Source organism: Colletotrichum siamense, assembly GCF_013390195.1.
Source record: "Colletotrichum siamense strain Cg363 chromosome Unknown KSG_Cg363_contig02, whole genome shotgun sequence".
NCBI lineage: Eukaryota > Fungi > Ascomycota > Sordariomycetes > Glomerellales > Glomerellaceae > Colletotrichum > Colletotrichum siamense.
In genome coordinates this window covers 112,787-139,287 of record NW_023501015.1, presented here as the reverse complement: position 1 = coordinate 139,287, position 26,501 = coordinate 112,787, and the positions used below count along the sequence as shown (strand labels likewise).

Sequence of the window (26,501 nt, the reverse complement as noted above, 5' to 3'; positions counted from 1 at the left end):
CTTCCGGCTTAGCCGCAGGTGTTCGAGCAGTCGTGCTTCTCCGCGTTGTATCGTGAGTGACACTTGCACTGGACGTCCTGGACAGGGTAGCAACGCGCTGCCACGGAGCCACGGCTGGGATCGTTGGCGTTTTCGTTCTTGTAGTCGACAGTGAAGCTCTTGCCTAGAGACCCGAACTTGCGGTTGATGTAGAAGAGACCGTTGCCCTTGCGAAGGCCGTTATTGCAGTACTCTGCGGGCTCGTTCCGTTGCCAGTGGTCGAACTGACCGCAATCAACTCCATAGTAGGGGTTCACTGTTTGAATATTTGTCAAAGTCCGCATGGTATACAAAAGTTAGGCGTTATGACGTACAGGCACTATCAACCAGGACCCAGGGGTCGACATGGTCGTCGAAGCAGAAGTCCAGAAAGCACTGAACGCGTTGGCAGTCGCAGTAGCTGAAGCCGCAGTCACGCTTTTCGAGCGCGAAGGGGAGATAGTTGGGAGACGAGATGCTAGCCAAGATAGGGGAGGCCATGAGCCCGTTGAGGAGGACAGAAATGAGACGAGACATTGTAATATTTTTTAAAGAGAGTGGTGGGACGAATAAATGACTGAACGTTGTTATGAACAACAAGAAAAGAATGAAAAGCCGTGTGGGTTGGTGTTCCTAGCTGCTCGAGGACGGATCAGCTTTTGATTCTTATATCAAATGCCCGAATGCGAGCATCACGGCTGCGGCCGAGCCATGCCGGATAGTCGGTGCCGTGGTCAACCAGATGATCAATTCGAGAAGGAAGTAATAAGATAGACTTCCGACAAACCCAAACCGTTGGCCTGTGCCGTTGCTAAATATGAGCATCGCACGATTCGTGGCAGTATGCTGCGGCCCGGGCGGTTGCACTTGCCCGGGTCTGCAACCCTCTGCAACCCAGATTCGCGTGACATACATTTCAAAGTCGTGGCATTAAGTTTGCTGTCCACATTAGAGTGGAATTAAGTTGCGATCTAATCTATCTACCAGGCCTGATTGGAAATTTGAAGCATACCTCTTCAAGGCTACCAAAATCAATTCAGGATGGGAAGGTGAGTAAAGAACTCGACGCAAGACAATCGATAGAACAAGCAGTGAGCAAACTTTTGTCTCCTGTCACCTCCCACTCTCCTAGGAAAGTGGGAGGCCAAAAAGCGTGACTCGTGATTGCGGCAACGAAAGCGAGGTGCCTAAATTATCCCAAGGCTAATGTGGATCCGATCGTCTCAAGTTCTCATCCGAGTTCCCGATGTCACCAAACGAGTCAAGGTATTCCCCGGTGAATGAGCCTTATGGTTACGCTCACGGCGCCCTAGGGCTGCTTTGGCAACCGCATCCTCCGGATATGTCACTGTCGCAGAACAATGCGAGAGCTCAGCCACGCATAAGGGGCCCCTCTTCGCCGGCCAGCGCATGCCCGCACATGCCCGCGCCTCAAGGCCCAAATTAGTCCATGCATTATGACAATCTCTCTTTGCCCAGGCCATCTTTTTGTTTCGGGTTTACACTTAGCCGCCACTAAAGTAGCTGGTGGCAGAGCAGTACCCGCTCAGGTTTTCCTTTTCAGCCACATGTGGTATGATTTGTTGGCTGCAACCCGTGGAATCGATTGCTGGTAAATTCAGACTTGACTTTCGCAATGGGACCCAATTGCCGCCGAGGCTTCTTTCTCCATTTGAACTTGTCGTTCTGAAAGTTGAGCAGGTCCGCCAGGGCCATGCGACTTTGAGTAAACCTCGTAATGAGCCTTGCAATCCCAGTTTGACGACGTGGAGAACCACGACTTGGTCATCAGATGGAAAGAAAGAGCCCACTCAGGTTTGAGCCCACTAGATTCCCGGTCTTCGCATTCATAGTGTTGAAGCCAACTTTGACGGACATCTCCTGGGTTTCCCTTTCTGCAAGAATCCGGAGTATATGTCCAATAGGCAGATGACACCAATCCGGACCATATTGCATCAGCTGGCGAACGACAGCTCCCTAGGTTATGGTATGTGCGAAGGCTCACATCCCATTCCTTGTTTGCGTTGCCTCTTTTGATGTGTACTTCATAATCTGTGAAGCACTTAGGGCATGAAGCGATCTGGTCGTCGTGGCATGTGGTAAATCGCTGATCATATGAGGCCATACCTACGCTGTGTAGTGCCGGTATGCAGTTGTCGGAACTGCCAAAACCCCACCATGTGTTGATCCCCGACAAAGCATGTATATGCTTACAGACTGGTAGATTGACGCCATCTATGACGCTCGTGAACGCACTGGCTAGGCATAGCGGGCCGACAACATTGTGAACACGGCAGATGAAAAGATTGTTGCCGATCACCTTGGCATAGGTTCGGTGCGTGAACCTCCAGGATGCCGAGATATATTTGGTTAATGATCTGGATGCTCGCTTTTGTAGATTTGGAGTAGTGTGGCTTTGTCGTACGTAGTGGTCGATAGGCTCGTAGGATCCATCTGCTTTGACATTCCTTGAGATTTCGATAGAGCTCTCAAGAATTTTAGAAGATATCCCATAGGCAGCGCCGTAAAAATGACGATTCATGACTAGTTGAGCTTCTGAAAATGTGATCGTTGGGCCGTAATAATGACCCCAGCAAACCCCAGGGTCCCAAAGGAGCGGGCTGGTTTGGATCGGGTGGGTCGCCAGGATCTCTAGTTCATCCCAATCCACTTCAACACAGTCGTATCCTGTCGACGGCCAGCCATGATACGAGATTGGATTCGCAAGTGAGACCTGGCCGTTGAAGTGGTCATCTGAATCGGAAGTTTGTTTTCCTTGCGGTCGATCCAGCCAGGCGAGTCGTTTACACCCGAAGCATAGAAATCGGGCAGGAACATCCCTTTCTAGTAACAAGAGGAATTCAAGTCTTTCTTCCTCGTCGATTTGACGGAACTTGTCTTGCGGGCATAATGCGAGGAATCCTTTGCAAGTTAAAGACAGAGAGATCCTGGCGACTGCGGGTAGTTCCTCGGCAATCATGAGAATTATTTCAGGGGGGGGGGGGTGCTGAGAAGTCCATGGCTTTCTAAATAATATCGGAAACTTCCCTTTCTTGAGTCGGGTGGCCGCATTTTCGGTTGAGGCGACTTTGAATGGCACAAGAAAGCTACCTCTATCATTCACTCAAGCCTGGGAGGGCTACAGTTATAAATCCTGGCTACTTGGGAACCTGTTGGTCCGAACGTTAGGCGAGCCGTGCTTCAGAATTTTCAAACCTTATCATCATCAGCACCGGCATGAGCTGCCGGGACGAAGCTTCCTGCGTATTGACATCCAATGTTTTTGGTGCTGGAACGCCCCACACTGTGTCTCCCGGCGCTCCCACACAAGAGGTTCTGCCTCCCTTGCAGTATCATGGGCAATTGAATGGGTCAACTAAAAAAACTCCTTAAGATTGACTTCCGCATGGGGAACGTCTTTCCGAGATGGTCTGAGTGAGGAAAGGAGAACTTCGTCAGCACAGGAATCAATGACTTCATTCCGATGCCCTCGATGTGCTACAATGAATAGATCTCAGAGCGCCTAGCAACTGTTGCTATGTCCAGAAATGCCCAAAGGATTGATGTTCCAGCAGCTTCTTCGACAGCCAGAACCACAACGAGAGCTCTTGAGTCTTCCGTCCCAAGCGCGGGTCTTTGTTTCCAGTCCATGTTCTCGCAGCAGGACACATTGCCCAGCGTCTAGACGTGTCTGCTTTTTTCGCCGCCTTCCATGCAGGTTGAGTCCATGCAGGAAAGACGAACCACACTGGAATTGGTCTTTGTGCTCCCGCTACAGGTGTCAGATTCTGAAAGGGAAAGAACAACAGAAATTTCGGGCACTTGCCTCAAAGGCGGGGGAGCCTTTCCGAAGCATCTGAAGATGGCAAGAACGTTCGCCAGGGCATTCCGTGTCTGAAAATTACAGACTACATATTGTATGGACTCCAATCTTCGTCCTTGCTCTTCGTCCTTGCCCTTCGGCATTGTTCATCTTCGCCCTCGCTCTTCGTCCTTACCCACCTTCGCCCACATCAAATCAACAGTATGGCAGCTCCAGCGGCCCAACAGTTCCCTCCTTTCAATGCGCGGCCAGTATTGCGCGCACCCACCCCAGCCGAAGAGAATCATCTCAGACAAGTCGTCAGTTTCTACTTAGATGCAACGGTTCCTCAGGCCACGAAGAACGCTCTGGGTACCAACAGGCTGTTCAAAGCCAGATTTCTTCTACGAGCCGCTGACGATGCAGGTCATGTATTCCCGCAATCCTGGCATGCACTGGGAGGCGCAAACGGATTCGGAACGGCAGTGGCACAGTTGGACGCCATCTTCACCGCTACAGTTCCACCTTGGATTCCTTCCGAAGTGCTCAATCTCGCCGGTCCATCCTATCTTCGATGTCCAACTCTGCCCGTTCGAGTCTTGGAAACGAATCAGGCTTGGACTTCCCCGACCGCCGCCGGCAATCATGCGACTTTGAATAATTCGAGAATATGGACCGATATATCGAACACCATCGATCCCAACAAGACCTACAAATCCATAGTGCAAGCCGCGGCCGATCTCGCGTTCTCCCTTGCCGCAAGCCCGCGAGGTCGTGGCAACTTGGCCGCGGTTTTGAAAGGATGCATTGACGGCTGGAATCGCACCGGAGATCAGCACCACTTCGTTCCGAGACCCAACATGGATTTGATGCAGTCATACCTCGCCGAGGCAGCCGCATTTATGTCGGATCTTGCCAGGACATTTCCCGAGATCAGAATCGAGAACAGCCGCGCCCTTGGAGGTTGCGCCGCGCAAACAGACAGGCACATCTGGCAGCCCCCCTTTGATGCGAACGCGTCTTGTACTATGTCCGTGAATAAAAAGGTAGTACTTACCCTCAAGTTATGTTCATGGGAATTTTTGCTGATACTGGAGTGAATAGGTGGTTACAGCAGCCTGGAATGCAGGCAGGATTGCCACGAATCCCAGCACGTCCTTCACAGACCGAGAGAGAGCAATTGATAGTTGGGCGAATTCCCTTCTCGAGCTCTCAATCGCCATTGCGCACGAATTCGTACACGTTTTGACAGGCCGCATGATCGGAGGGGGCCCAGGACGGCCAAACACGCCTATTCTCGTGCACAATGACATTGATGAGATCAGCGAATATGCTGGAGCGGTTTTAACGCAGGCCGAGCAAAATTGGGTGATCGATCCCAACCGAGTCATCGCTCAGATGCCCCAAGGCCTCCGGACGAAAATGTATGGAGAGGCCGGATTTGCCTGGGAAGGGCTGGTTTTTGGTGGCCGATTGATGTTTTTCTCGGACGCAGCACTTCGCCTTAATGGTGCCTCGAGAGACATGTCAGCCGGTGTGCCGTGGTTTGTCTAGAAGGCACCCTCGGCCTCGGGCCGTGCAGCTCGCAAAGTCAATCGGGGATGGATTCAGAGGTTTCTCAGCCATGGTAAGTCCATCCAAACTTCTAAACGTCCAAGAAATTCTTCCCAAATCATGACTTTACTGACATCACTCGCAGAATTTTGGGGGCCCAATGTGCTTCCTATCTTGCACAGTCATCAAGATACCAAGAAATACTTGAACGGGCCAAAGCGATGGAAGGCCCAGCTAATGTTCAATGGTAGATGCATGGATCCTGTGAGGAACGTCTGATCTGGGGAGGGGTTTCTTTTCTGTCTGTTGTGACGGATATCGCGCGATTTACTCGGTGGTCTACCATGGGCGTTAAGGAACAGGGCAAGTAAGAAAATAATATTTTATTCGCGATGTGCTTCGTTCATATGGTGACTTGGACTGAGAGCGAAATAACTATGGGGTAATACCAACTTACGAGTGATAAACCAACTCCGATGAACGAATTCTGGTTTACATCATGTGTAACCCATATGTGTATAAGAACAAACCACCAACGTAAGCGCCTTCCCGCCATGTGCTCATGCTCAATGCAATATCTCCCCTCCACGTTTTAGCCCAGTGTATAGAACCATGCCAGGATTGTTTATCAGTCTGGGTCCGGGATGTGCAGCATGCATAATGCGCCAAAGAGCCTTGCGACCATCGAATCTCCTGGTCGAGAAGCATGAGAATCGTTTGATGATCATGTATTGTTGGATCAGAACCCACTCAATCGATGAATTGTCGGATGCTGTATCTATCTGTCCGTGTTGCTTGAGCCATGCTTGACGTACTGTTCCGGGAACGTCTATCACATGGCGACTGTAAGTGGCCGACATGAAGCCTACAAGATTCTTCCATAGTGGGTCATCCGGTGTGCGGCATTGCCCGAGTTTATGATACGTGGTGAGCTTGAGGCCCCAATTGCGCTGGTTGCTCCCTCTCTCAATGGATATTTCATAATCCGTGGAGCAGATTGAACACGAAGCAATCCCTTGATCAGGATGGATGTCCCATTGAGAGTCGGTTTGGATAATTTTTAAGCTGTGTAATTCGGCAATACACGCTGAAGCCTGCGTTCCCAGCAGCTGGGCGTGGGAACATCCGAGGATATGTCGGCAGACCGGAAGTTCTAGGCTATCGATTATTTTGACGAAGAATTCCAAAGTACATGGCGGTCCAAAAATATCGTGGTGGCGGCGAATGAAAAGTTCGTCGTCAATGACTTTCGCAGAGGTTTTGTGTGTGAAAGACCAAACTGCCGCATTCTGACCAGATAGGAGCCCCAGGCGCTCCCGACGAGCCCCAAATCGAGGACGTAGATTGTATCTCGTTTTCGAAACATGTTGCTCTAAAGGAAAGTGTGCCGTCGGGAGATCATCGTCGTCAGGTGGGATCTCTCGATTGAATTGGAAGCTGTTCTCGAGCCGTTCGATCGAGATTCCACGAGAGCCCCCCAAAAAATGGTTATCCATGACTAGGCGGGCCTCGGCAAATGTGATTGCAGGCTCGTTTCCCCCAAGTCCCCTCACGGCTGGTTTCCAAACGACGGTGCTTATTGGCTCAATCCACTGATGGACGTTCGAAGCGCCGTTGCACCCATGGACAGGGCGTAAGTTGAAAGGCCGGTGCACATATGAGTTGATAAATCGCACCACGAAGTCACAAGCGGCGTGGACTTGTGTTGACCAGTTGCCATGGTCATCACGCCTGAAGGGCTGAAGTCTTGCGCATCCAAAGCAAGGAAACAGGTTCGTATCGCCTCTTGCTATAGCGTCTCTTTCCAAGAGCAAAACAAATTCTATCGCCTCTGCCCTTTCCATTCGAGGAAGACGACCATCGGGACAGATAGATTTGAAGAATCCCTTGCAAGCCAGAGCAAGTGCTGTCCTGAAATTGGTGGGCAATTCGTTCGCTACGATCAAGAGGATCTCCCGTGGAATGTCGTACAAACCTCGGGCCCTGCGTATCAGTAATTCCGCATCGTGAGTTCGAGTTCTCCTGAACGTTTTCCGTCTTTTACCTCGACTGGCCTTCATCATGACAGCTACTGGACGTACCTGTGGGATGCGACCGGTATCTTCAGCGACGAGCAAAACACGGAGCATGTTTGGTATTTTAAAGCCTTTACCCGCCGAGGTCACGTAGCCCAATTTGGTTTAACTTTCCGCAAAATAGACTCGGCTGGCCATCCAGGTGATGAATAAAGCTCACGCAGTCCCTGATGGTCCAAATAACACGTTGTCAAGGTGGTTGACTTGATTGCTCTAAAATGAACTGATTTTCCGAGGTCGCGTACTTAATGACTATTTCCGGCACGTTCAAAACCCTCTCACGTTGAAGCCATGTTCTCCATTTCGCCCTGGTCTTTGCGCCGTGAAGCCGTTCTCTGGCCTTGTATGCAGTATTGTGGCGTCACGGCTGCTGTGGTCCGCAGTGCGCCATAACAGGAATAATATCGCTGAACTCCTAGTGCTGAAATACCCGCACGTTTCAATTTTCTTCCGAGGGTGCTGCACAATCTCGCGTTAAACCTTCTCGGTACGAGACGAGACCTTTGAAGCTTACTTAGATCAATTGTCCCATTGATGTCTCGACGATAGTGATTTTGAATTTGTCACGCTTCAGCTAGCGGGATACGTTAGTTAGAGTGCTGCAAATCGTTCACCCGGAAGAGCGCACCTGAACGGAATATCCTCCTGGGTAGTTGGAGTCGAGATACTCTTTCAGCTGGCTAGAGCTTACTTGGGATGCGGAGATGAATGCATTTCTGCTTCCGTCCTTGTTGCTTTGCCACTGGACCTTGGGAGTTGATCGTAATTGTCTCGACATGTTGAGGAAGTTCAAAGGTTCGGGATGTTCGGGAATTTGGTAGTTAAGCCAGAGGTTTGCGACCCGGTCGCCTGCTCTCCCCAAATTATTTTAAGGCAACGACGAGAAAATCAAAGTAACCTGCGGGAATGACCGAGAGAAAACCATGGGCAAATTGTGATTCGCCACCTTGCGCAGACAATAATCACGAGATCATTCAAAGGGTAATAGGATTCAGCAGGCTTTTGAACATTCAAATCCATCCTCACCGCCTGATGTCTTGATTGTCGGACATATCCAGACCATGCAGGTCACCGCTGGCCATGTTTACAACATGGTGAAGTGTTATCAGTGAGCTCCCCGATTGGACGGTAGGGGCTGTTCGGGTGCGACCCATGCGACCTAGACGGCTTTGCCGCTCGCCTTCCTGCAAAGTGAGTTGGCTCGACCAGGATGATCATGCTACTAGCACCTAAGGAGTGAAATATTGGCACACCCTGGATTTGAAGGATGCAGTCATGGGCTCACTGTACCACCCACAACGCAGATAGCCTGCTGGGAGTGCATACACTGCCACAGAGCTGCGCCTTAAAGGCTGGGCAACTTCGGGAACAGAGCGGGTAATGGGCAACTCTTCCATCAGCACAGACGGCCTTTGTGAATAAAATCCTCGTCGTGGGCGCCTCATGAATCTTCAAAAACTCAAGCATAATCACTTTCAGAGTTCGTGAAATTCAACCAGTGGCTGATGTCGTATTATCACTTGTCGAGACGGCCACTGATCGTGAAGTAAGACCACCATGCAGTGACAACGCCAAACCAAAAGCACAACGTAAGAGCCGGAATTATGATAATTCATAAATATTTTGCGTCAGTGAGTGCTGAAAATCGGTCTGCATGAGTTCTCAGTCCTCCAGTCTCCACTCCCACCAACCATGCTTGCATTGTGGAATGAGGCACACATCCTCGCTTGCACGTGGAAAGATTGTTCTGCAGTCTCCTGGATCCGATGTACCAGCCCAATCACATCTCTGCCCTCTTTTCGGCGCTTTCAATTTGACCACGGTTCTTGTACCCGTTCGTGCGGTTGCCTTGCCCATCCTGCCTGGCCTTATCAACCCTGCGCCTCGCACTTTGAACCCATAATTGAGCAAAGTAACCATCGCAGTGGCAGGGCGGAGGATGAGGCTTTCCTAAAAAGGCCAAGTCTTGCAGGCAGAGAGTGATGGAATAGAATAAAGCCAGCAAATCATGGATGCAGGAGCTACTCCCTCTTCCAGCACACACCGAGCAACGAGAGGGCTATTTCAACCTTTGATTACCCTCTTCTCTGGCCATACACTGGCCTTGCCTCGTTTCCCGGTCTCCGCGGAGACATCGTACTTTGATATCGTTCGCTGCCCTATCCAACTCGATCGCTGTTGGCTCGACAACACCGATCTGCTCTGTCATTATTTGCATTTGCCAACATCACAGTGGCTAAAATCGACTTCATCGCAGCCTCTCCATCAATCCAGTCATCAATAGCACTGATAGGCCCTTTCAAATGGCTGGTTAGCCTCACCTTTCATCAGCGTCAAGATGGCGGAAAGCTTACTGCATACCACAGCTACGGCAAGGAGACAGCCCATTATGCCTCGTGATGCTACCCAGGAGTTCTCGGGGCTCATGCAACTAAAGTCGTCTTCAAAGCTTATCCTGGATGACCCGAAGCGCGTTCAGAAAGTACTTGACAGAGGAGAAGCCTTTAGGTTAAAGAGGGAGAGGAAACAGCAAGCAGTTTCTCGGGTGAACGGGTCTAACGGGCAGATAAATGAGGACTCCGACGATGAAGACATAGTCGAACAGCTTGGCCTACAGCTTGACCAGGCAAAAACATCGAATGCCTTGGAGCCAGAGAAGCGATTCATACCACAACCTCAGTTCGACATAATCCTGACTTTCGAGTCGGTTTATAGGGTTGTGTCTACTCTCCGATGTTTCAGAAAGGAGCCGAATAAGAAGGAGCTTGCAAAGGAACTATACTATGGCAACTCGGATGGTTCGAAGGGACCTGCCGTGAAACTGTTGGCGGTCCTGGTGGGCATTTACAAGGTGGAGGACTTCGCCAAACACTTCAAGGATGGAGTAAGAGATAGTTGTTTGCCGCTTCAGCCAACCGGTGCCACCAAAGACCAATTCCTCAAATGTCGAAAACACGGAATGCACGGCACTATCAACAGTTATCTTCGTCCAGAAATCCGCGAAAACTTTTCGAAGTGGTCTCATACATTGAACGCGCCGTTCATCAAATGGGAGCCGTCATTGCATTCACATTACGTTTTGGAAACCGGAGACATCATTCCTGTGGAGATCATCGACAAAGTCACACAGGATGACAGCTCGGAGGCCACGCAAAAGGATGCTCCTTCTGGTGGAGGTAATACTTACGGAGGTTTCAGTGAAGTCTACAAAGTCAAGATCCATGATGGTCATTGGGACTTTGGGGACCATGGAGTACGTTACATGTTCCCGACTTTCCAGTTACTCAGCTAATCTTCGATCTGGTCAGATCCGCCACCCTCAAGAGTTCTTCGCCTTGAAAAAGCTTACGTCCCACAACCGGAATAGTTTCGACTTGGAGCTGTCTTCGTTGTTGTTCACTGGACAGAACTATACGAAGAAGCATCTGATCCAGTTGCTAGCAACATTCGAGGTCGTGAATCCCGCTGCTGGAGGACTTTCAACCTACTACCTATTGTTCGACTGGGCTGAGGGCGATCTAAGCAAGTTCTGGCAAAGTAACGAAGGTCTCGTCGGGAAGAAAAGTCATTGTCTGTGGATGGCTGAGCAGTTTCATGAGATCTCCGAAGCTCTACAGTGTGTTCACAATGATCGAGCCCCAACCATGCGCTACTTGGAAGATCGCGATTCAAATGAAGACCTATATGGAAGACACGGTGATATTAAACCAGGTATGGCAAAGGACTGTTGGCAACGAGATATATTTTCTGACAAATTCTAGGAAACTTTCTTTGGTTTCACTCCGATAGCTTCCCCGGCCTCTTGGCGTTATCTGACTTCGGTCTGGGAAGATTGCATACTCAAGTATCCCGGTCCAAGCAAGACCCAAGGAACATTGAAAGATCGGCATCGTATCGTTGCCCTGAGTTCGACCTGCCGTTTGGCCAAGTTTCCCCCAGGTCCGACATCTTCAGTCTTGGCTGCGTCTTGTTGGAGTATGTCACCTGGTTCTTTCTTGGATTCGACGCTGTCGAAAACGTCTTCCCCGGGAAAAGACTATCGAACGATATCTACGGTTTCGAGTCCGATATCTTCTTTTCGGTTAAGGACAAACGGGCGCACATCAAGCCATCAGTCTTGTCATGGATTCACAAGTTGCAACACCGCCCCGACTGTTCATGGTATCTCTGGGACTTATTGGAAGTGATCAAGAATGGAATGCTCGAGCCCAATGCAGACAATCGCATGAGGGCCAACCAACTCACGAAGAGAATGCACGAGCTATTGAAGGCTTGCAAAGCTGATGACGATTACTATCTTGGGACGCGACGGCCATTGAAGTGAAGATCCCTCCCCAGCAGCTCTACCGATGCGAAGTATATTTGTGGCAATGGTGTACAAGACGATATTCTTCATTTCGTGGATAACGTATTTATGGGCCTCTCGAGCTCAAGCGATGTGTGGCCCGGTTCGGACCGCATTTTTGAATGATACGTGTGAGTTAGATTACACGGAAACCCTCCGAGCTCATGTATCCTCTTGCTGACCTATTCGTTGTAGTGCTCCCTGGCCTCTTCTTCAAGCTTTTCCATTTCACCCTGTTGATGCGATGGTTGTCAGTGGTTTATCTATCGTCCAAAGAATTACAGTGAATGCAGGAAGAGAGAGAACAGCACAGAGGGAGTATCGGAGACGATTTTCTCTTACCTGCCTCGGCTGTCTAGAGAGCATGAGGATATATCGGTTATTGATGACCTTGGGTGTTTCATATGTTAGACTAGATATCCCTAAGCCATAAGAATCTGACTTGAAGTTCATACCCTCACTTTGTAGTTGTTCTCGCCGAACATCTTGTTCAGGGTGTCCTTCAGCTTCACCGGATCGTGATACTTGGTTCGCATCGTCTCCCGATGCCAGTCTGTCGTTGGAGACTCCTTGGAGAGAGGCTCCTTGGACGGAGGCTTCTTTAAATCAGCCATGCTGTATAACGTAACGTGTTTTGAACAGCTGTTGCCGGATTGCGCGCTTGGGCCGCAAAACTTCACTGCGTTCTTGGAGAATGTGTCTGCGATTTTGCTGTGCAGCGATGTTCTCGGTACAAAAAAGAGGAAAAAGTCCGAAATGGAAAAGGGAGGGGCTCCAGTGGAGGGAGGCATGCTCAGCAGACCAGAGGCTCAAGAGTCAAATCGTATGGGTCGTACATGCGAGTGGTGTGTCTCGCGATTGGAGCTGTCTCTGCATGCTGCATGGTACTATTCCCAATGGCCGCCGGACAACGCATACATGGGCGCTGCCGGCTGCTCCACTACCAAGCATGTCATGTCGAATGATGCGACTCGCGACCTGCAAGAAATCTCATGAGCGCCCAATCGGTCTTGGAACCGTCACGGCCTTCAAGCACGATCGCTTAAGGGGGGCAGAGGGCGTTCTAGATAAGCTGCAGGCTTTCAGCGAGGCGGGAGGAGAGGCGTCAAAGTGGTTCGGAGAGGGGAATGTGCAGATAGCAGACTGTTTAAAGCGCAGGCGATCACCTGCACTCCCGAGCCATCTGTTGGACTGCAGCGTCTCCCTTCCATTGAATAGTGCCCCAATCCCACTTTCACGTGTGCTAGAAATGGATCTTCCTCAGGAACCCAGGGAATGGAGTGAATCCGATTTGAAGCTCTTCGGATTAGGAGAAAGAAAAGCCGTCGTTCTTAGAAGGCTTGATAGCGATGAGGTAGGTTTAAAATTGAGCCATTTTCCTGACACCAAAGGCGTAGCTAATTAGAATTCACACACACAGGAGACATCTAGAGAAGAACTAAGTACGAAGGAGGACTGGGATAACTGGTTCAGTCGTGTATGTTACTGGTGGTCACCATCATCTTGCGACTGTTAACTTACCGATTTCTAGGCCCCGGGAGTATCTCCATCATGGGACAAGTTTCTCCCAGGGATTTATGTCATGTAAGTCAAAAGACGCCCCGGCCATCGAGTTTTGAAGCTGAGTCTTGGGCCTAGTATGTGCAGTAGAGCTGGTGGTATCTTCGAAGGGGAAGGGCAAGCGCCGGCTAGTTATCTGCCGATGCTCAAGTCCACATGGAGCCGCATCACAAGGGAATTCCATGTCCACCGAGAAATCACCAGAACCATATTGAGAGACGTTGCCTGCTTTTCCTACCTGCCACATCACGACTCAGACTCACATCGACTTAAACTAGGTAATTATTGAAGCCATTCGCAGCAAATCAGGCTTTGCTGAGTATGATCCTTAGGTTTCACAGCACGGATGGCTCTGACTTTACGCGACGATTTGGCGCTGTCGTCTACTTACATCCCGAGCACCGGCTCAACATTTGCAGTCGTCTATGGCTGCACTGAGAAACAAATGGATGATATTGAAAAAAGAATCCGGAGGTCAAATGAGCAACGCAATCATCCCTTACTGATGTCAGGCATATTCGTCGAACTTGAGCGCAAGAGACTGCTCGACGCCGTTGACCAGTTGGTGGACGAATTCACCCTGAACTCCGACCAGCTCGAGAGCAAACCGTGGAATATTGATCCAAAAGCAGATGAAGACGGCCAGAAAACGCAAAAGGCCTACTTGAATGTGTGCCTGCGCAGTCGGAATCTGGTTGATCACATCCAAGCTTCTAAACGCCAGCTCTCGAAGTTCCTAGATGAGATGGACGAGGTTGCCGATGAGCTTCGTTCACTAGGTCCAGAGGATGGTTGGACTGAGAGTCCTGCAATGAAAACAGAGCTGGGAAAGATCGGGCGGGATATGAGGAAACGTGTTCAGGATATCATCCGCGAATACGACGACAAGATTGATGAGTGCAACAAGGTCGTCTGCAATACGTCTCTCGCCATGCAAACGGTATGTTGTTCCCATTGAGACGCGCTCATCCCATTTCTGTTAGCGCTGACCGCCAACAGGTATGGAATCACATGATGAGAAAGGACTCCTTCACAACCACGGAAATCTCCAAAGCAAATCGAGCTATGGCCTTTGATACTCGGCACGAGAGTGCGCAGATGAGGACAATCGCCATTCTCACCATGATATACCTACCGCTCTCGAGCGTGGCGGCGATATTTTCGATGGACATGTTCAATTGGGAAGCCAGCGCAGGAGAGTCCATCGTGTCAAAGCATATCTGGCTCTTCGCGGTGTTGACTGTGGGGCTTACTTTCCTTACTCTCGTCGCCTGGCGAGTCGGCACTCAACGCTCAAAGGACGTTACAAAGAAGGCAGACAGGTATTTCGCCGAACTTCAGAGACAGGGCAGCTTTGTCTAAGTGGGCTCGTGGGGCGACTCTGTGCATGGAGATAGAGGATGTAATGGAATGGGGCATTCCTGAATCAACGACTTCGCAGCACCGGTCTGTTCACCAACACTGGCAACGCCATCTAGTGTTTTTTGTGTCTGCGCAACCATACCTATTTTTTGTGTACTTTTTGTAATCGCTTGGAGGTACGCTAGCAATTATGACGGCAACAATAATACCATCCCAGAAAATGACGACAACAATGACGGGCAGTGACGACACTAACCACAACGATACTAACAACGATAGCAACAATAGCGACGACAATCACGAAGACAACAACAGTTTAATGGAGTATACAGGAGCTTGTATTAAAAGTAGTCGCTCTAGTGAGACCAGGTGCCCTGTCTTCGCCTGCTCTTACTGGATTCCTCCTGTCCAAGGCTTTCTCCTTCTTTCGGGACATGTAAGGTCAAAATTAGGCATCTTCCTTCTCGGCCTCCAGAGGTTTACGCCCGTAAATTACATATCCATTCCAATAGGCGTGAATCTTGGGATTGCTCAAATCTTTTCGAACCTGAGCACACAGAATCATCGTTTCCTCCTTGGACCAATCCATCTCTCGAGTCATGAGAGCAAGAGACATGCCCTCGAGGCCAGGGAGAAGGGACGCCTGGGTCCACATGCCTATGTCTTTGAGCTTCGGATCCTTGGGCCATGGCGACATGGGGAAGCGAATGCGCGTCTTCCGAACATCCTCGAAGCCAACCTTCCTCATAACGTCGTCGAAAGTCTCGGTGATGTTTGCTGGGCGTCCAATTTTGTCGGCAGCTTCGGTCAACATTTGGCTCCACTTGAATAATGGGAGGTCCTCGGTCAGAGAACCGTCGTCGGAGGTAAGTGGCCAGCGGCTGTCCTGGATCTCAAGATAGCCGCCGGGCTCAAGCGCGTCGTAGGCTTGCCTCATCATGTTTTCCCATCCCTCGGCTGTGAAAGACATGTTCATGTTACGACTGAGGATAAAGTCGAACGGCTGGGACCAGGTCCACTCCTTATCCACGTCGTCAACTTCGAATGAGCAGTTGGGTGGCACATAGGCTGGTTGGATTGGACTGAAGTCGACGCCGATGACGTGGGCGTCTGGATACGCATCCGCATAATCCATGGCCCAGGCGCCGGTGCCGGTGCCGAGGTCAAGAACGCGTTTGGCACCGTCGTTCTTTGGGCAGGAGCAGAAGCCGTCGTCGAATACGATTGCCCAGAGATGGTTGATGATATCGAGACGGTCCTGCTCGCGGGCATCGTTAGGCAGGTAGTATTTGCCCTCGCTGAGGCGGTGGTAGGTACGCCCGTTCTCGCGGCGGTAGTCGAGGATGCTTGATCTCAGCGAGGCCTGCGACTCGGTAACCCGCGAGAAGCCGGCGACTGAAGAGGCATCATCGCTATCAGCAGCTTCGTCGGCTTCGATGTCGGCGGCGCCTGTCGCAGCTGCGGCGGCTGTGGCTTGCGCTGCCGTAATCGTGGTAACGGGAGTGGGCGAGGTTGCAGTGGGGGAAGCAGTGGCAGCAGGCGCGGCAGCAGCCTCTGCGGCGCCTTGTTGCTGTTGATCGGTCATCTTGTTCTTTGTAACTCGAAGATGTATGAGTACCAAATCACCCTGGTTCTCGCCGAGCGCTGAAGAAACGTGCGTTTGTCGGGCTTTAAAGGGGAGGGCTGGACTACCCCTCTTCGCCGAGCCATTCTCGTCTGCTTCAAGTCTTCAACTGTTGGTTCAGTCTCCACTTTGAATCTGCAACATGGGGGTAACCGTACGTTCATTGCACCGTCTTACAGGAATAGCTGCTTCCCTGGAGGCTTTTCAGGTCTCGCTTCTGGCACATGGTGGTGTCAATTGGTGGATCTGCAGCGGACCTTTTGCCGTTCTGAAGAGCTTTCCTTTGACCTTTGCTGTCGTTCGCGGCTTGTAGTCCAATCTAGACCATTGAGCAAGCCACGCCAGAAGACTCCAATCGAAAGTGATTATCAAATCACTTTTCTGACCTGATAAGACGAAGGTGAGGACCCTTGTCTCACCAGTCTCCAGCGCAGTTTCGAACGTTGTAGGGATCTGGGAATAGCCTCACATGGCAGACCCTGAATCTAGGGCGGGAAAATGTGGAGCCCAACGGTTCCCCGAACTGCGCAAAAATAGCAGCACAAGGACAGTGCTCAACGGGCTGAGTCTGTGGAGAACCTTGCCTTATCGCTGCGCAACCCAAACGCCTCTTCAGCTTAACGGATCGGCACAGTTACGGCCGACCTCATTTCGTGCCTCAACTCTATTCTCATTTGCATCGAGCCTCCCTCGCGAAAGGCGGCAAACCCGTCAATTTCGTCAATCTCGAGAGAAAGACAAAGAACAAGGACATATTCGCTGGAATGGATGGCCGAGGTGAGGTCACGGGCGACGCTTGTGCTGCACGGTCCAGGTGAACCGCTTCGCTGAAGTGCCCGCTGAAGAAACATGAAGAAAAATAAAAAACGACAAGCATGCGATTGCGCGCCTAAAAAAAGAAGCTTGTCGACGCCAAAAACGTCGCGTGCTCTGTCCTTCCCGTACGAAACACCCAGCCGGACGATCATGTGCTTGGTGGGATATGAGACAATGACGATAAGAGAGCATGGAAATCTCTGAGGATCTGGGTAAAAGAGAGAGATTGATGGGCAAGTTTTGGGTGCCGGTGACGCAAGCCGCCTGTTCCGAGTGCTGCCCCCGTATCTCCTCTTCTGTTGTTACGAAAGGACAAAAGAACACGAGGAGGGCGGTGTTTATGAGCAGATGAATCCGGGGGATGAAACATGACGGGAAAACACAATGGGAGGGGAAAGCATGTCGACAACGGAGAAGAGGGGGAGACTAGAGACACGTCGAGTCGAGAAGGGGGCGCGATATCTGACCGTCCGCCCGGCCAGCCAAGCTCAGCTCATCCATCTATTGTCAGAGATACCGTCTGTCCCTGCGCTCTTCTTCCTTGTCTGATAAGAACATGTCCTCAAAGCTTGGACGCCATCATCTTGTTTTCTGATATGACGAACAGAGGGCACCAACGCACAGAAACTTAAATCAAGGAAAAACAAGAGAGAAAAAGAAAGATGGAGAAGAGAGAGAAGAGACGCGACGGAACAAGGTGGGAGGACCTGCTGGTTCCCCCCTCTCTCGCTGCTGATTGACGAGTGCTGATTGATGTTCACGGCCTCGGCCGCACCGCACACCACCACCATCAAGTCCCCCGTTTCATTCTTGTCCTCCTTGGTCGCTAACCTGGAAAGAGAAGGGGAAGCTAATACCAGCTATCCATCAATCACTCAGATCAAATTTCCCCTGCTTCTCGCTGCTGCTGCTGGTCCAGCCCAGCCCTTTCCATTTGTTTTTGTCCGACACCGCTCCTCTTGCTGTTCCTGTTCTGTTGCTCGCCATCCAGTCCAGTCCGCGCCCCTTGTGACCTTGCCATCCGCCCGTCCATCCAGTCCATCCATCCAACCCGTCCATACCCCCTCGCGAAAACCACGTCACCTCCCACATTTCTCTTCTCAACAACAACAAAAAAACACCTTTACATCTCCCGTCTTCTTCGTCGCAAAGCTTCGTTTCTTTCCGTTATCCCAGAAATAACTCTCCGCTACAGCTCCCGAAGCTATCTCCCCCAAACCCCCGTCTCCCAGGTAAGCCCTTCCTCACCGCGCATCCCACACACACAACACAACGCAACCACCCCCTCCAAAGCGCCATCCGCTTCACGGTCGCGCAATCCACCCCCTTCTCCTCCCGCAATCGCATTCACCTCGCCTTGATCGCGTCAATCTCTTCTTCTTTTCCGCATATAAGAAACCCTAACGCGACACCCAGAAAAAATCCGCAAAAATGGCCCGCGAAGGAACCCGCTCGCAGACCGGCAACTCCAAGCCGCGCGTGTTCCCCGTCATCGACACCGCCCCCGTCCGCAAGCCGCGCTCCTCCACCACCACCACTGCCGACAAGCCCAAGAAGAGCACCAGTGCGACCAGCGCCGCTGCGAAGCCCGTCGGCATCACCAAGAAGAAGGCCGCCACCACCAAGAAGGAGCCTACCGTCGCCCAGAAGGCAAAGTCCGTCGCCAAGTCGGTGTCGACCAAGGTCAGCGGAGCCACCAAGGCCGGCAAGAAGGCATGCCCTCCTCTGGAAATCATGGACGAAAGAAACAGAAACTGACAAAAATAATAGGAGACCAAGCCCAAGACTGCCAAGGCAAAGGCCAACGCCCTCGAGCCCGTCGCCTCCTAGATGTCTTTCCCGCCAAAGCCATTCTACTGCGTACATCCCACGCGATGTTTCCTTCTCCACGGAGACTTGACGACGCGTTTCACCTCTTCACATACATCCCCCACGACGTGTTTCTTTTCCCCCAATGATGAGAGATACCACCTTTTTTGTTTCCCCCTCCCCGAGTTGAGCGTGCGGGTTTTATAGGGATTTGTTTTGGGCCGTGGGTTATTTTACGGGACACACGGGATTTCTTCACGGCTGGGTTTTAACGAGGGTCTGCTGGCTGCTGCTGCTTTGATGACATTGTTGTTGCTGTCGCCGCCTTGGGGGAAAGGCAGGCTTACTTTTCAAACGAGCATGATTGGTTTTGGGACGGGTGTAGTGTGTTTACGCGACGGAAGGGAGACCTTGAAGACGAAGGGTGTCTAATACAGAAACGTTCATCTGCTGCTGCTCACATCTCTCGGCAGGTCGTGATGTTTTTGAATGACCAAACCGTGACTGCCCTGATATCAGCATCTCAGACAAGCATGCAACAACGATAGGGGATTCAGCTGACGGGAAATATTCAAACCTCTAATTATGCAGACGTGAGCGAGGGTGGTATCTATATAGGTCCCGCGATAGACTCATTACTCCCCCCTTTTTTCCCCCATGACTTCATTCCAACACCATACCTGCCATCCGAAATAAATATGCCTCCAAACCAGTACGCCGTATCATGAACATTGACTTCTCAAATGGGAAAGTGCAGCTTCTGCTCCGCCCATGGGATCTGGTACCAATTCTCCCAGTTCTTGCCCACACGCGGCCCCTCCTTGATGAGCTGCATCTCGCGCACGCCGCAGAACATACCGTTGCGGCCCGTCCGCTCCACCATCTTCCACCCCTCCCTACGTTGGTAGATTTCCTCTTGGAAGCGCTGGCCCTCCACCACCTCACGGTGCGGGTTCGGCGTGGGGAACCGCGAGAAGTGAGTAATGATGCCCTGAGGCAGAGCAAAGAGCCTCTCCCAGTGGCGGACGAGGCGCTCAAGCCGTTGCGTCCGTTTCCGGTATGCGACGCGCACGTAGGGGTTGACGAACACGCCCGTGTCCATCTCGCCGGCCTTCTCTGCCACGGTCGAGACGTCCGCCAGGAACAGACAGCATTCGCAGGCATCAAAATACACCTCGGGCTCATACCGGAAGCGCACCGGGGCCGTGGCGTTGTGGGGGTGATCCGGGTTGATGACATGGTGCGCAGGAGCCTGCCAGTCCTTGGTGGGCAGCTGCTTGTCCATGTTCTGGATCCATTTGGCCTGCATGGCCACCATTCCGCCCCAGCAGCTCTTGACGGGAACCGCGTCTGTCTGCGAGACCATAGCCTTGCGAGAGATGCCCTGGCCCGCGTTGGTGAAATAGGGGAAGATGGGGATGCCGTTTGAGTACCCCTGCGCGTCTCTCTGGGCGTAGAGGTCGTATTCCGTAAACACGTTCCAGTCGAAGTCGATGGAGCAGGCCGAGAGGTAGTGGGTGCGCCCGTCGTCGCCAGTGTTGGTGCTGAAGAGCAGGTGGGCGGCATCGACCGGCGCAAACATGGCATCGTTGAGAAACAGGATCTTGTCGTACTGGACCACTTCGACGTCGGGGTCAAACTGGTCGAGGGGGTATAGTGCGCGGTTGCGCATCTCGGCGAGGTAGGCGAGGCGCTTCAGTCGCTGTGTGCCGTCGGGCATGGTGATGTGGGGGAAGATGTTGTAGTCGACGTGGTCGTCGATGACGATTTTGTGCTTGCTCGGCACATTCTTCTTGAATTCCTCCAAGGCAGCGGCGCCTTGCTCGCCGCTGTCGTTTTCGTAAATGCTCAAGAACACGTTGTCCTCGCCAACCATGTGTATCAGATCCAGGACGTTTTGCGCCCACTCTCCGCCGGCAATCTTTCCTTCGGGGTCGTACAGACTGACTGCGATGAAGACCTTTTCGTTTTGGAGGTTCGCGCAGCCGGACAAGCTGTCGGACACTAGGCATCGTTTCCGCAGGTCCTTGTAATGTTTCGGGTGGCGGGTGTAGGAGGGGAAGAATATGGGCGTCGTGACGAAGATCAGGAGAAGGAAGATGAAGGTGTATCGCAGTAGGAGTCGGGGGAGAGATCGAGGTTGACGACGGAAGGCTCTCAGCACGGCTCGTGGCCTACCCTTGAGCCAGGCCAGAAGAGACCCTTTCCTCCTTGACCGAGATGGTGGTAGTGTGCCAGGCAGCAATGGCTCCTTGTGTTCGTCGTCGAGGTCGAATGCTTCGGAGGACGAGCGGCGTTCTTCGTTGCTTGGACGAGCCATGTTTGCGGTGGTGTCGTGCAACGCCGACTTGCGTGTGGAATAGAAACGAGTTTCTGGTGGTCGGTGGAGGAGTAGCGGTGTCTGCAATAATTATAGGCGACAAGAGGGGTAAGGGCGGCGGCGCATGTGGCTTGTCTCGCAGACGTGTCGCAGGAATGTGAGGTCGGATGGCGATGCAGGCTCGACGTGTCAGGCCCGGCCGAGGAAGGGTGGCTGCGTCGAGGAGCCAAAGAGAGGCACAATTGAAGGAAAGAGAAGAAATTATTAGGAAGCAAATACGGGTGCTGGCAGGTTCATTACAAGGAGATAATACTAGCCCCTCGTCGTCAGGGGAAGGAGACAATGAGGAAAGGCTTTGATTTGAATTGAAGGTGGAGGGAGGGCGCCAAGACCAGACGGGAAAGGACGATTTTTGACGGCTGCCGCTGAACAGTGTATCCGTAAAACCAAACAGAACCGAAGGTTTGGGGCAGTCACAGTGGATGGGGAGCACATTCCATCTGGGCACCCTAGCGTCCGCCCTGGAAAGAGCCCCGCCTGCTGTTTGTTGCCTGTGGTTCACTTGATCCTTCAGCCTGCTGCCATTCACAAAACCACCCAACCAAACAGCAGAAACAACCATCATGCACCGCTGCGGCAATGCGGCAATCCCTGGCAAGGATGAGGGATTGTCCTCTTGCAAATTGCAGTCGTCTCCATCAACACTGTTTCGTTTCCTTTGTCACCACCACCGACTGAGTAGATGGATGCCATCATCGTGGAACAAACATGCAAAACACATGAGATCAGCGTGCCATTGATATACTTCCTCCTACCCTGAGCAGCATGACAGCTCCCGCCCCGAACATGCAGGTAGCTACACAAACCGGGCGATGTGCTGCAACATCGCCACCAATTGCAGCGACAGACACCACTCCAGGTGTCCAGCTTCACACAAACCGGGAGAGCCCTCTCGCTTTTAGCGCCTTGGCCTCCCCCAAATTCCCTACCAAAATGAAGATCGCGGAACGCTATCCCCAGTCAAGATTAGCTTCAAGGGACACTGCCGACGCCCGGTCCTGATCCACTCGATCCCGCCTTATGTAATCTCCTTATACTCTCTCAGACTCAACACGACGGGAATCACGGCCTCCGGCTTCCACCACCAAGTACCTCACAGCGTTTTCCTTTTTGGGATGCAACCTGTCACCTTGCACTTGGAAGAACTTGGTTTACAAAACATACGGACCAGTGAATCCTTGTCTGCATTCAGCCACATTGTCAATCGTAAAACCCCGAAACCTCAGCAAATCTAACGACATGATGGCGTATGACCCTTGTGAAGGCGAGAAACGTCCTGTCTCCATGACATCCTGGCAAATTCTCTCAGAAGGCACCCCCTCTACATCTTCTCGTCGTAAGAGTAGGCGCTGTCCGTGTCGCTCTCCAGATCCTCCAACTTGCCCGACAACTTGCCCTTCTGCGCGCGCAGCTGGCCAGCAGCGAACTTGTTCCGGGCCTTGACCGAGTCCTTGTTCAAGCGCTCGAGCTTGCCCTCCATCTTCTTGAGGCTCTTCACGAGCTTCGTCTCTCCCTTACGCAGCGCACGCTGACCCGCCTCAAACCTTTCCATCTCGTTGCACAGCTTAGAGATGCGACCGGTCGGAGTCTCCATCTGCGCTATGTCGGCGCCAAGGAGGCTGATCAGCAACTTCTTGTCCGCGTCGGGGCGCTCCCAGATAGACAGCAGTTGATCATGCTCAATATTGGTGTTGGCGTAGAGAGTGAGAAGTCTGCAAGCGCACGCGTGCTGCGCAAGTTGGGCATTGACTGTCGGCATAATTAGCACATGATGCGGTTGTAGGTATGATCCAGTGGGATCATGGGAGAGGGAGGAGGGCCAACCTTGAGTTACCAGGGCCTTCATTGCCTTGGCATCCTCCTGGAGGGAGACTGCCCGGTCATTGAGCTTCGCCGTGGCCTCCGTGTACTTGTTGTGGTGGTCTCTGTCAAAGAGGCTGGCAAACTTCTCCCACATGCTTCTGTTGAGGATGGCACTCTTCTCCTTGGGGTTGGAGAACTTGGTCACCTCGGCGGCGGAGTCGGACGCCTGCTGGGCATTGCTGTGGGCTTCGGTGGCACATGCCAGGATGGTGGCGTGGTTCTCAATGGCCCATCGGACCCGATCGTTGAAGATATCGACATCCCGTCTGCGGTTGAGTGATGGGATGAGCTTTCGCAGACGCCATTTGTCTCCGGAGGTCTCGGCAAGCAGCTCCGAGGCAGCGGAGGAGGTGTAGGCGGGGGTGTCAAGGGTGACATCGCAAGGAACAGTCTGGATTGTTGTCAGGATGTGAATGGGGGGAGTAAAAAGGTAAGTAGGACGTACCTCCTGATACTTCTGCTTGAAGCGCTCCATGGCGGATATGGCGGAATCGTCGTCGGGGGTTGTGCCGTTGTAGTAGTAGGAGCTCAATCCCCAGTTGCCCCAGGACCAGGAATTATCATTTTTGACAGTGACATACAAACGCAGCAGCTTGTTGTACTCGAGAAGGCCTCGCTCACGGGCAGGAGCGTTGCTCATGCCGCGGACGTGCTGGGCGGCAGTGTTGAAGGCGTCCTTCAAAATGACACGAGCCTCATCGATGTCGGCGTATGTGGCCGTCTTGTGGGTGAAGCGGATCTGTGTGAAGGGTCAGCCTGAGATGGAGGAAGTTGAGGTTTTGAGGGGATCCGCGATGAAATTCACATACTCCGAAGCGCAGCAGCTGGACGCGGTCAGAGCCCTTGGCATTGGAGGCATGCTTGGCAGCGGGAACGGAGACGACCCAGCTCTCGAGACCCTTGCGGCACTTGGCGAGAGAGAAGTACTGCCAGAGGCAGGCGACGTGTGCGGGAATGTCCTTGGCGGCAAGGAAGTAGCGGAAGTCGAGATCGAAGCAGAGCTTCTCGTCCTGAGGAGCCATCTTGGCGGTGCTGGCGATCGTGAGCCGCGTGATTGGGAGGAGTGGGAGGGAAGGGGAAAGAGAAGGTGAGGTCTGAATGTGGTGAGAATGGTGAAAAGGAAGGAGTTTTGTGGTTGACCGGGACAACACCGTGAACCTTGAGAGAGGGAGAAGGCGTCAACAAGGAGGGCAGGTGCAGAGATTGAGTTGCGCCGCGAGGAAAGGCCGACGCCGAGTTCTCAAGGTGGAAGCCTCCAAGGTCACGGGTCGACGCGTCGGTGGGAAAGAAGGCGCGAGATGCGCTTTCTGCTTCCCAAGGCAGGAGTGAGGCAGGCATAAGTCGACTCTAGCTCACGTGGAAGGAGCAAAGGAAGAAAGAGTGATGATGCCTTTGTTTGAGATGAGGAAAGCACACCTCAGGGCCTCCTTCCTCAACCTCAATCTCATCTCACGAGGAAGGCACCTGCTTCAACTTCACCTTCCGCCGGCAGACATTAGGCAGCCAGACTCTTACTAATCTGTTGCCATTGCCTGCCTCGCATCATCTCGTCCATACTTGAAAACTCTCGGAATCTCGGGCTCAAAGAATGCTTTTGTCTATCTGCACCAATTCAAAGTAAGCCTTTCGCCATTTGACCATCTTCTTGGTCACGTTCGTGGCCAACATCCAACCAGATTCGCTGCTCATACCCGCCCTGCAGCCTCCTGAACCCTCCATCTTCCAGCAAACTTCCACTGCACGCCAGCAAGAAGAACAGCGACGGCCTGCGCCGCCACGCAAACGGTAAAGGCCCATCCAACGCCAATCGAGTTGACCATCGGCATCACGAAGCTCGTGCCTCCTGCCGCAAACAAGCACCTCGCCAGGTTGAGGCTGGCGCTCGCTGCAGCGCTTTGGTCAGGGAAGATGTCCACGAGATAGGTCATGACCAGCGACTGCGTGCCAATGGCTGTCCATCCCGTGACAAAAGTCGATGCAATGGGCACCGCAATATGCACCTTATCTGGAAAGTTGATGGTCCAGCCAAATACAGCAATCGACACGCCTTGGAGGAGCGCAAAAACGGGCACCAGCCGAAGACGTGCCTTTTCGATCGGAAAGTCCGAGTCGTTATCTTGCTCTCCGTATTTTGCCTTGACTTTCTGATAGTCCATATCAAGGAACTTTCCCGTCACCAACGTACCAATTATAGACCCTGCTCCGTTGGCGATGAAGGTCAGTCCGATGTGCGTATCGGAAAGCCCGTACTTGGTCTTGAAGAGCGTGGACATAGCGGTGATGCTCATCTGCCAGACGGCGTAGTAAATGGCGAGGAAGACTGTTATTGGCGCGGCTGGCTTGCTGAAGAGAATCCGAATGGGTGCTGTCAAGTTGACCTTCTTGCGAGGTGCTGTGCTGCGCGTCGTTTCCTCGACATCCCACTTCACCTTCGTCGTTCGCTGGTAAAACGCCAACGGGTATTTCTGCAGCAACGTCGACGGCGTCCGCTCACCGTTTCCAACAACCGATCTCAGCGTCTCTGGCAGCAGGACAACCAGAAACAGCAGGAATATTCCGCAGTAGATGGTCAGAAACCAGAAGATGCTCCTCCAGCCCAGCGACCCCGCAAGAGCACCCCCAATGACCGGCCCGATGGCCACAGGAGCCAGCAGCCCAGCCTGGAAAACGCCCATGAAGCCCCCACGCTCCTCGCGCGTCGTGATATCTCCAATGACGCCAGACCCTATGGCGATCGTGCTTGCGCTGCCCGTGCTCTGGACGCATCGGAGAACGATCAAGCCAGCGTACGTCTTGATCTCGGCGAGACCAACGCATGCTCCGAAAAAGACCAGAAAGGTGCCAATATAGGCAACCTTTCGACCTTTGACATCGGAAATGGGACCCCAGAGACTCGGGGCGAGACCTTGGAAGATGAGATAGGTGGTGACTGTGAGATTGATGAGTTCGACAGAAACATTGAGGTCGTCTGCGATGGTGGAGAGGGCCGGAAAGTAGATGTTTGACGCGAATCCGGAGACTAACTTGGTCAGCCCTCATTTGAATATGTCGTTAAGTAAATACTCACATGTGGCCGCCGTTGACACTAAAAAGATGATCAACACTTTTTGGCGTTTGTCAAATATGCTGTACGGTATTTCCACCAAGGGCATTCCCGATGCGCTTGGTTGCTCTTCATTAGCAGCCATTTCGTCAACCTCAAAACAATATCAGGGAAACAAAACCTTTGTTGATCAGGTTTCATCCTAGACTGGCTCAACAAGGAGGTTCCGTCTTTCTTTATCAACTACTCG

The 26,501-nt window shown here is 52.2% G+C and overlaps 11 protein-coding genes across 11 annotated transcripts; 4 read left to right on the top strand and 7 right to left on the bottom strand.

Moving 5' to 3' along the window:
* Nucleotides 1-8: 8 nt before the first annotated feature.
* Nucleotides 9-555, bottom strand: CGCS363_v002057 (uncharacterized protein; the record flags this gene model as incomplete). Its single annotated transcript, XM_036633906.1, has 2 exons — nt 9-295; nt 354-555. The coding sequence occupies 2 exons, from the start codon at nt 553-555 to the stop codon at nt 9-11; spliced, it is 489 nt and encodes a 162-aa protein (XP_036500397.1).
* Nucleotides 556-7,963: 7,408 nt separating this feature from the next.
* Nucleotides 7,964-8,227, bottom strand: CGCS363_v002056 (uncharacterized protein; the record flags this gene model as incomplete). Its single annotated transcript, XM_036633905.1, has 2 exons — nt 7,964-8,023; nt 8,078-8,227. 2 exons carry the CDS (start codon nt 8,225-8,227, stop codon nt 7,964-7,966), a joined length of 210 nt encoding a protein of 69 aa, XP_036500398.1.
* Nucleotides 8,228-9,838: 1,611 nt separating this feature from the next.
* On the top strand, nt 9,839-11,773 carry KSS1 (Mitogen-activated protein kinase KSS1; the record flags this gene model as incomplete). Its single annotated transcript, XM_036633904.1, has 3 exons — nt 9,839-10,702; nt 10,758-11,160; nt 11,211-11,773. The coding sequence occupies 3 exons, from the start codon at nt 9,839-9,841 to the stop codon at nt 11,771-11,773; spliced, it is 1,830 nt and encodes a 609-aa protein (XP_036500399.1).
* Nucleotides 11,774-11,976: 203 nt separating this feature from the next.
* On the bottom strand, nt 11,977-12,408 carry CGCS363_v002054 (uncharacterized protein; the record flags this gene model as incomplete). The annotated part of the gene is made up of 3 exons (XM_036633903.1): nt 11,977-12,027; nt 12,137-12,184; nt 12,250-12,408. The coding sequence occupies 3 exons, from the start codon at nt 12,406-12,408 to the stop codon at nt 11,977-11,979; spliced, it is 258 nt and encodes an 85-aa protein (XP_036500400.1).
* Nucleotides 12,409-13,043: 635 nt separating this feature from the next.
* Nucleotides 13,044-13,382, top strand: CGCS363_v002053 (uncharacterized protein; the record flags this gene model as incomplete). The annotated part of the gene is made up of 3 exons (XM_036633902.1): nt 13,044-13,148; nt 13,215-13,271; nt 13,326-13,382. 3 exons carry the CDS (start codon nt 13,044-13,046, stop codon nt 13,380-13,382), a joined length of 219 nt encoding a protein of 72 aa, XP_036500394.1.
* A 477-nt stretch (nt 13,383-13,859) lies between these two features.
* On the top strand, nt 13,860-14,716 carry CGCS363_v002052 (uncharacterized protein; the record flags this gene model as incomplete). The annotated part of the gene is made up of 2 exons (XM_036633901.1): nt 13,860-14,294; nt 14,354-14,716. The coding sequence occupies 2 exons, from the start codon at nt 13,860-13,862 to the stop codon at nt 14,714-14,716; spliced, it is 798 nt and encodes a 265-aa protein (XP_036500395.1).
* Nucleotides 14,717-15,164: 448 nt separating this feature from the next.
* laeA-4 (Secondary metabolism regulator laeA) lies at nt 15,165-16,301 on the bottom strand (the record flags this gene model as incomplete). The annotated part of the gene is made up of 1 exon (XM_036633900.1): nt 15,165-16,301. One exon carries the CDS (start codon nt 16,299-16,301, stop codon nt 15,165-15,167), a length of 1,137 nt encoding a protein of 378 aa, XP_036500396.1.
* A 2,286-nt stretch (nt 16,302-18,587) lies between these two features.
* Nucleotides 18,588-18,986, top strand: CGCS363_v002050 (uncharacterized protein; the record flags this gene model as incomplete). Its single annotated transcript, XM_036633899.1, has 2 exons — nt 18,588-18,839; nt 18,927-18,986. The coding sequence occupies 2 exons, from the start codon at nt 18,588-18,590 to the stop codon at nt 18,984-18,986; spliced, it is 312 nt and encodes a 103-aa protein (XP_036499732.1).
* Nucleotides 18,987-19,704: 718 nt separating this feature from the next.
* CGCS363_v002049 (uncharacterized protein) lies at nt 19,705-20,841 on the bottom strand (the record flags this gene model as incomplete). Its single annotated transcript, XM_036633898.1, has 1 exon — nt 19,705-20,841. One exon carries the CDS (start codon nt 20,839-20,841, stop codon nt 19,705-19,707), a length of 1,137 nt encoding a protein of 378 aa, XP_036499451.1.
* Nucleotides 20,842-22,666: 1,825 nt separating this feature from the next.
* Nucleotides 22,667-24,230, bottom strand: CGCS363_v002048 (uncharacterized protein; the record flags this gene model as incomplete). The annotated part of the gene is made up of 4 exons (XM_036633897.1): nt 22,667-23,094; nt 23,170-23,599; nt 23,654-23,947; nt 24,018-24,230. 4 exons carry the CDS (start codon nt 24,228-24,230, stop codon nt 22,667-22,669), a joined length of 1,365 nt encoding a protein of 454 aa, XP_036499450.1.
* Nucleotides 24,231-24,893: 663 nt separating this feature from the next.
* On the bottom strand, nt 24,894-26,396 carry QDR2 (Multidrug transporter QDR2; the record flags this gene model as incomplete). The annotated part of the gene is made up of 2 exons (XM_036633896.1): nt 24,894-26,227; nt 26,276-26,396. The coding sequence occupies 2 exons, from the start codon at nt 26,394-26,396 to the stop codon at nt 24,894-24,896; spliced, it is 1,455 nt and encodes a 484-aa protein (XP_036499449.1).
* Nucleotides 26,397-26,501: the final 105 nt, after the last annotated feature.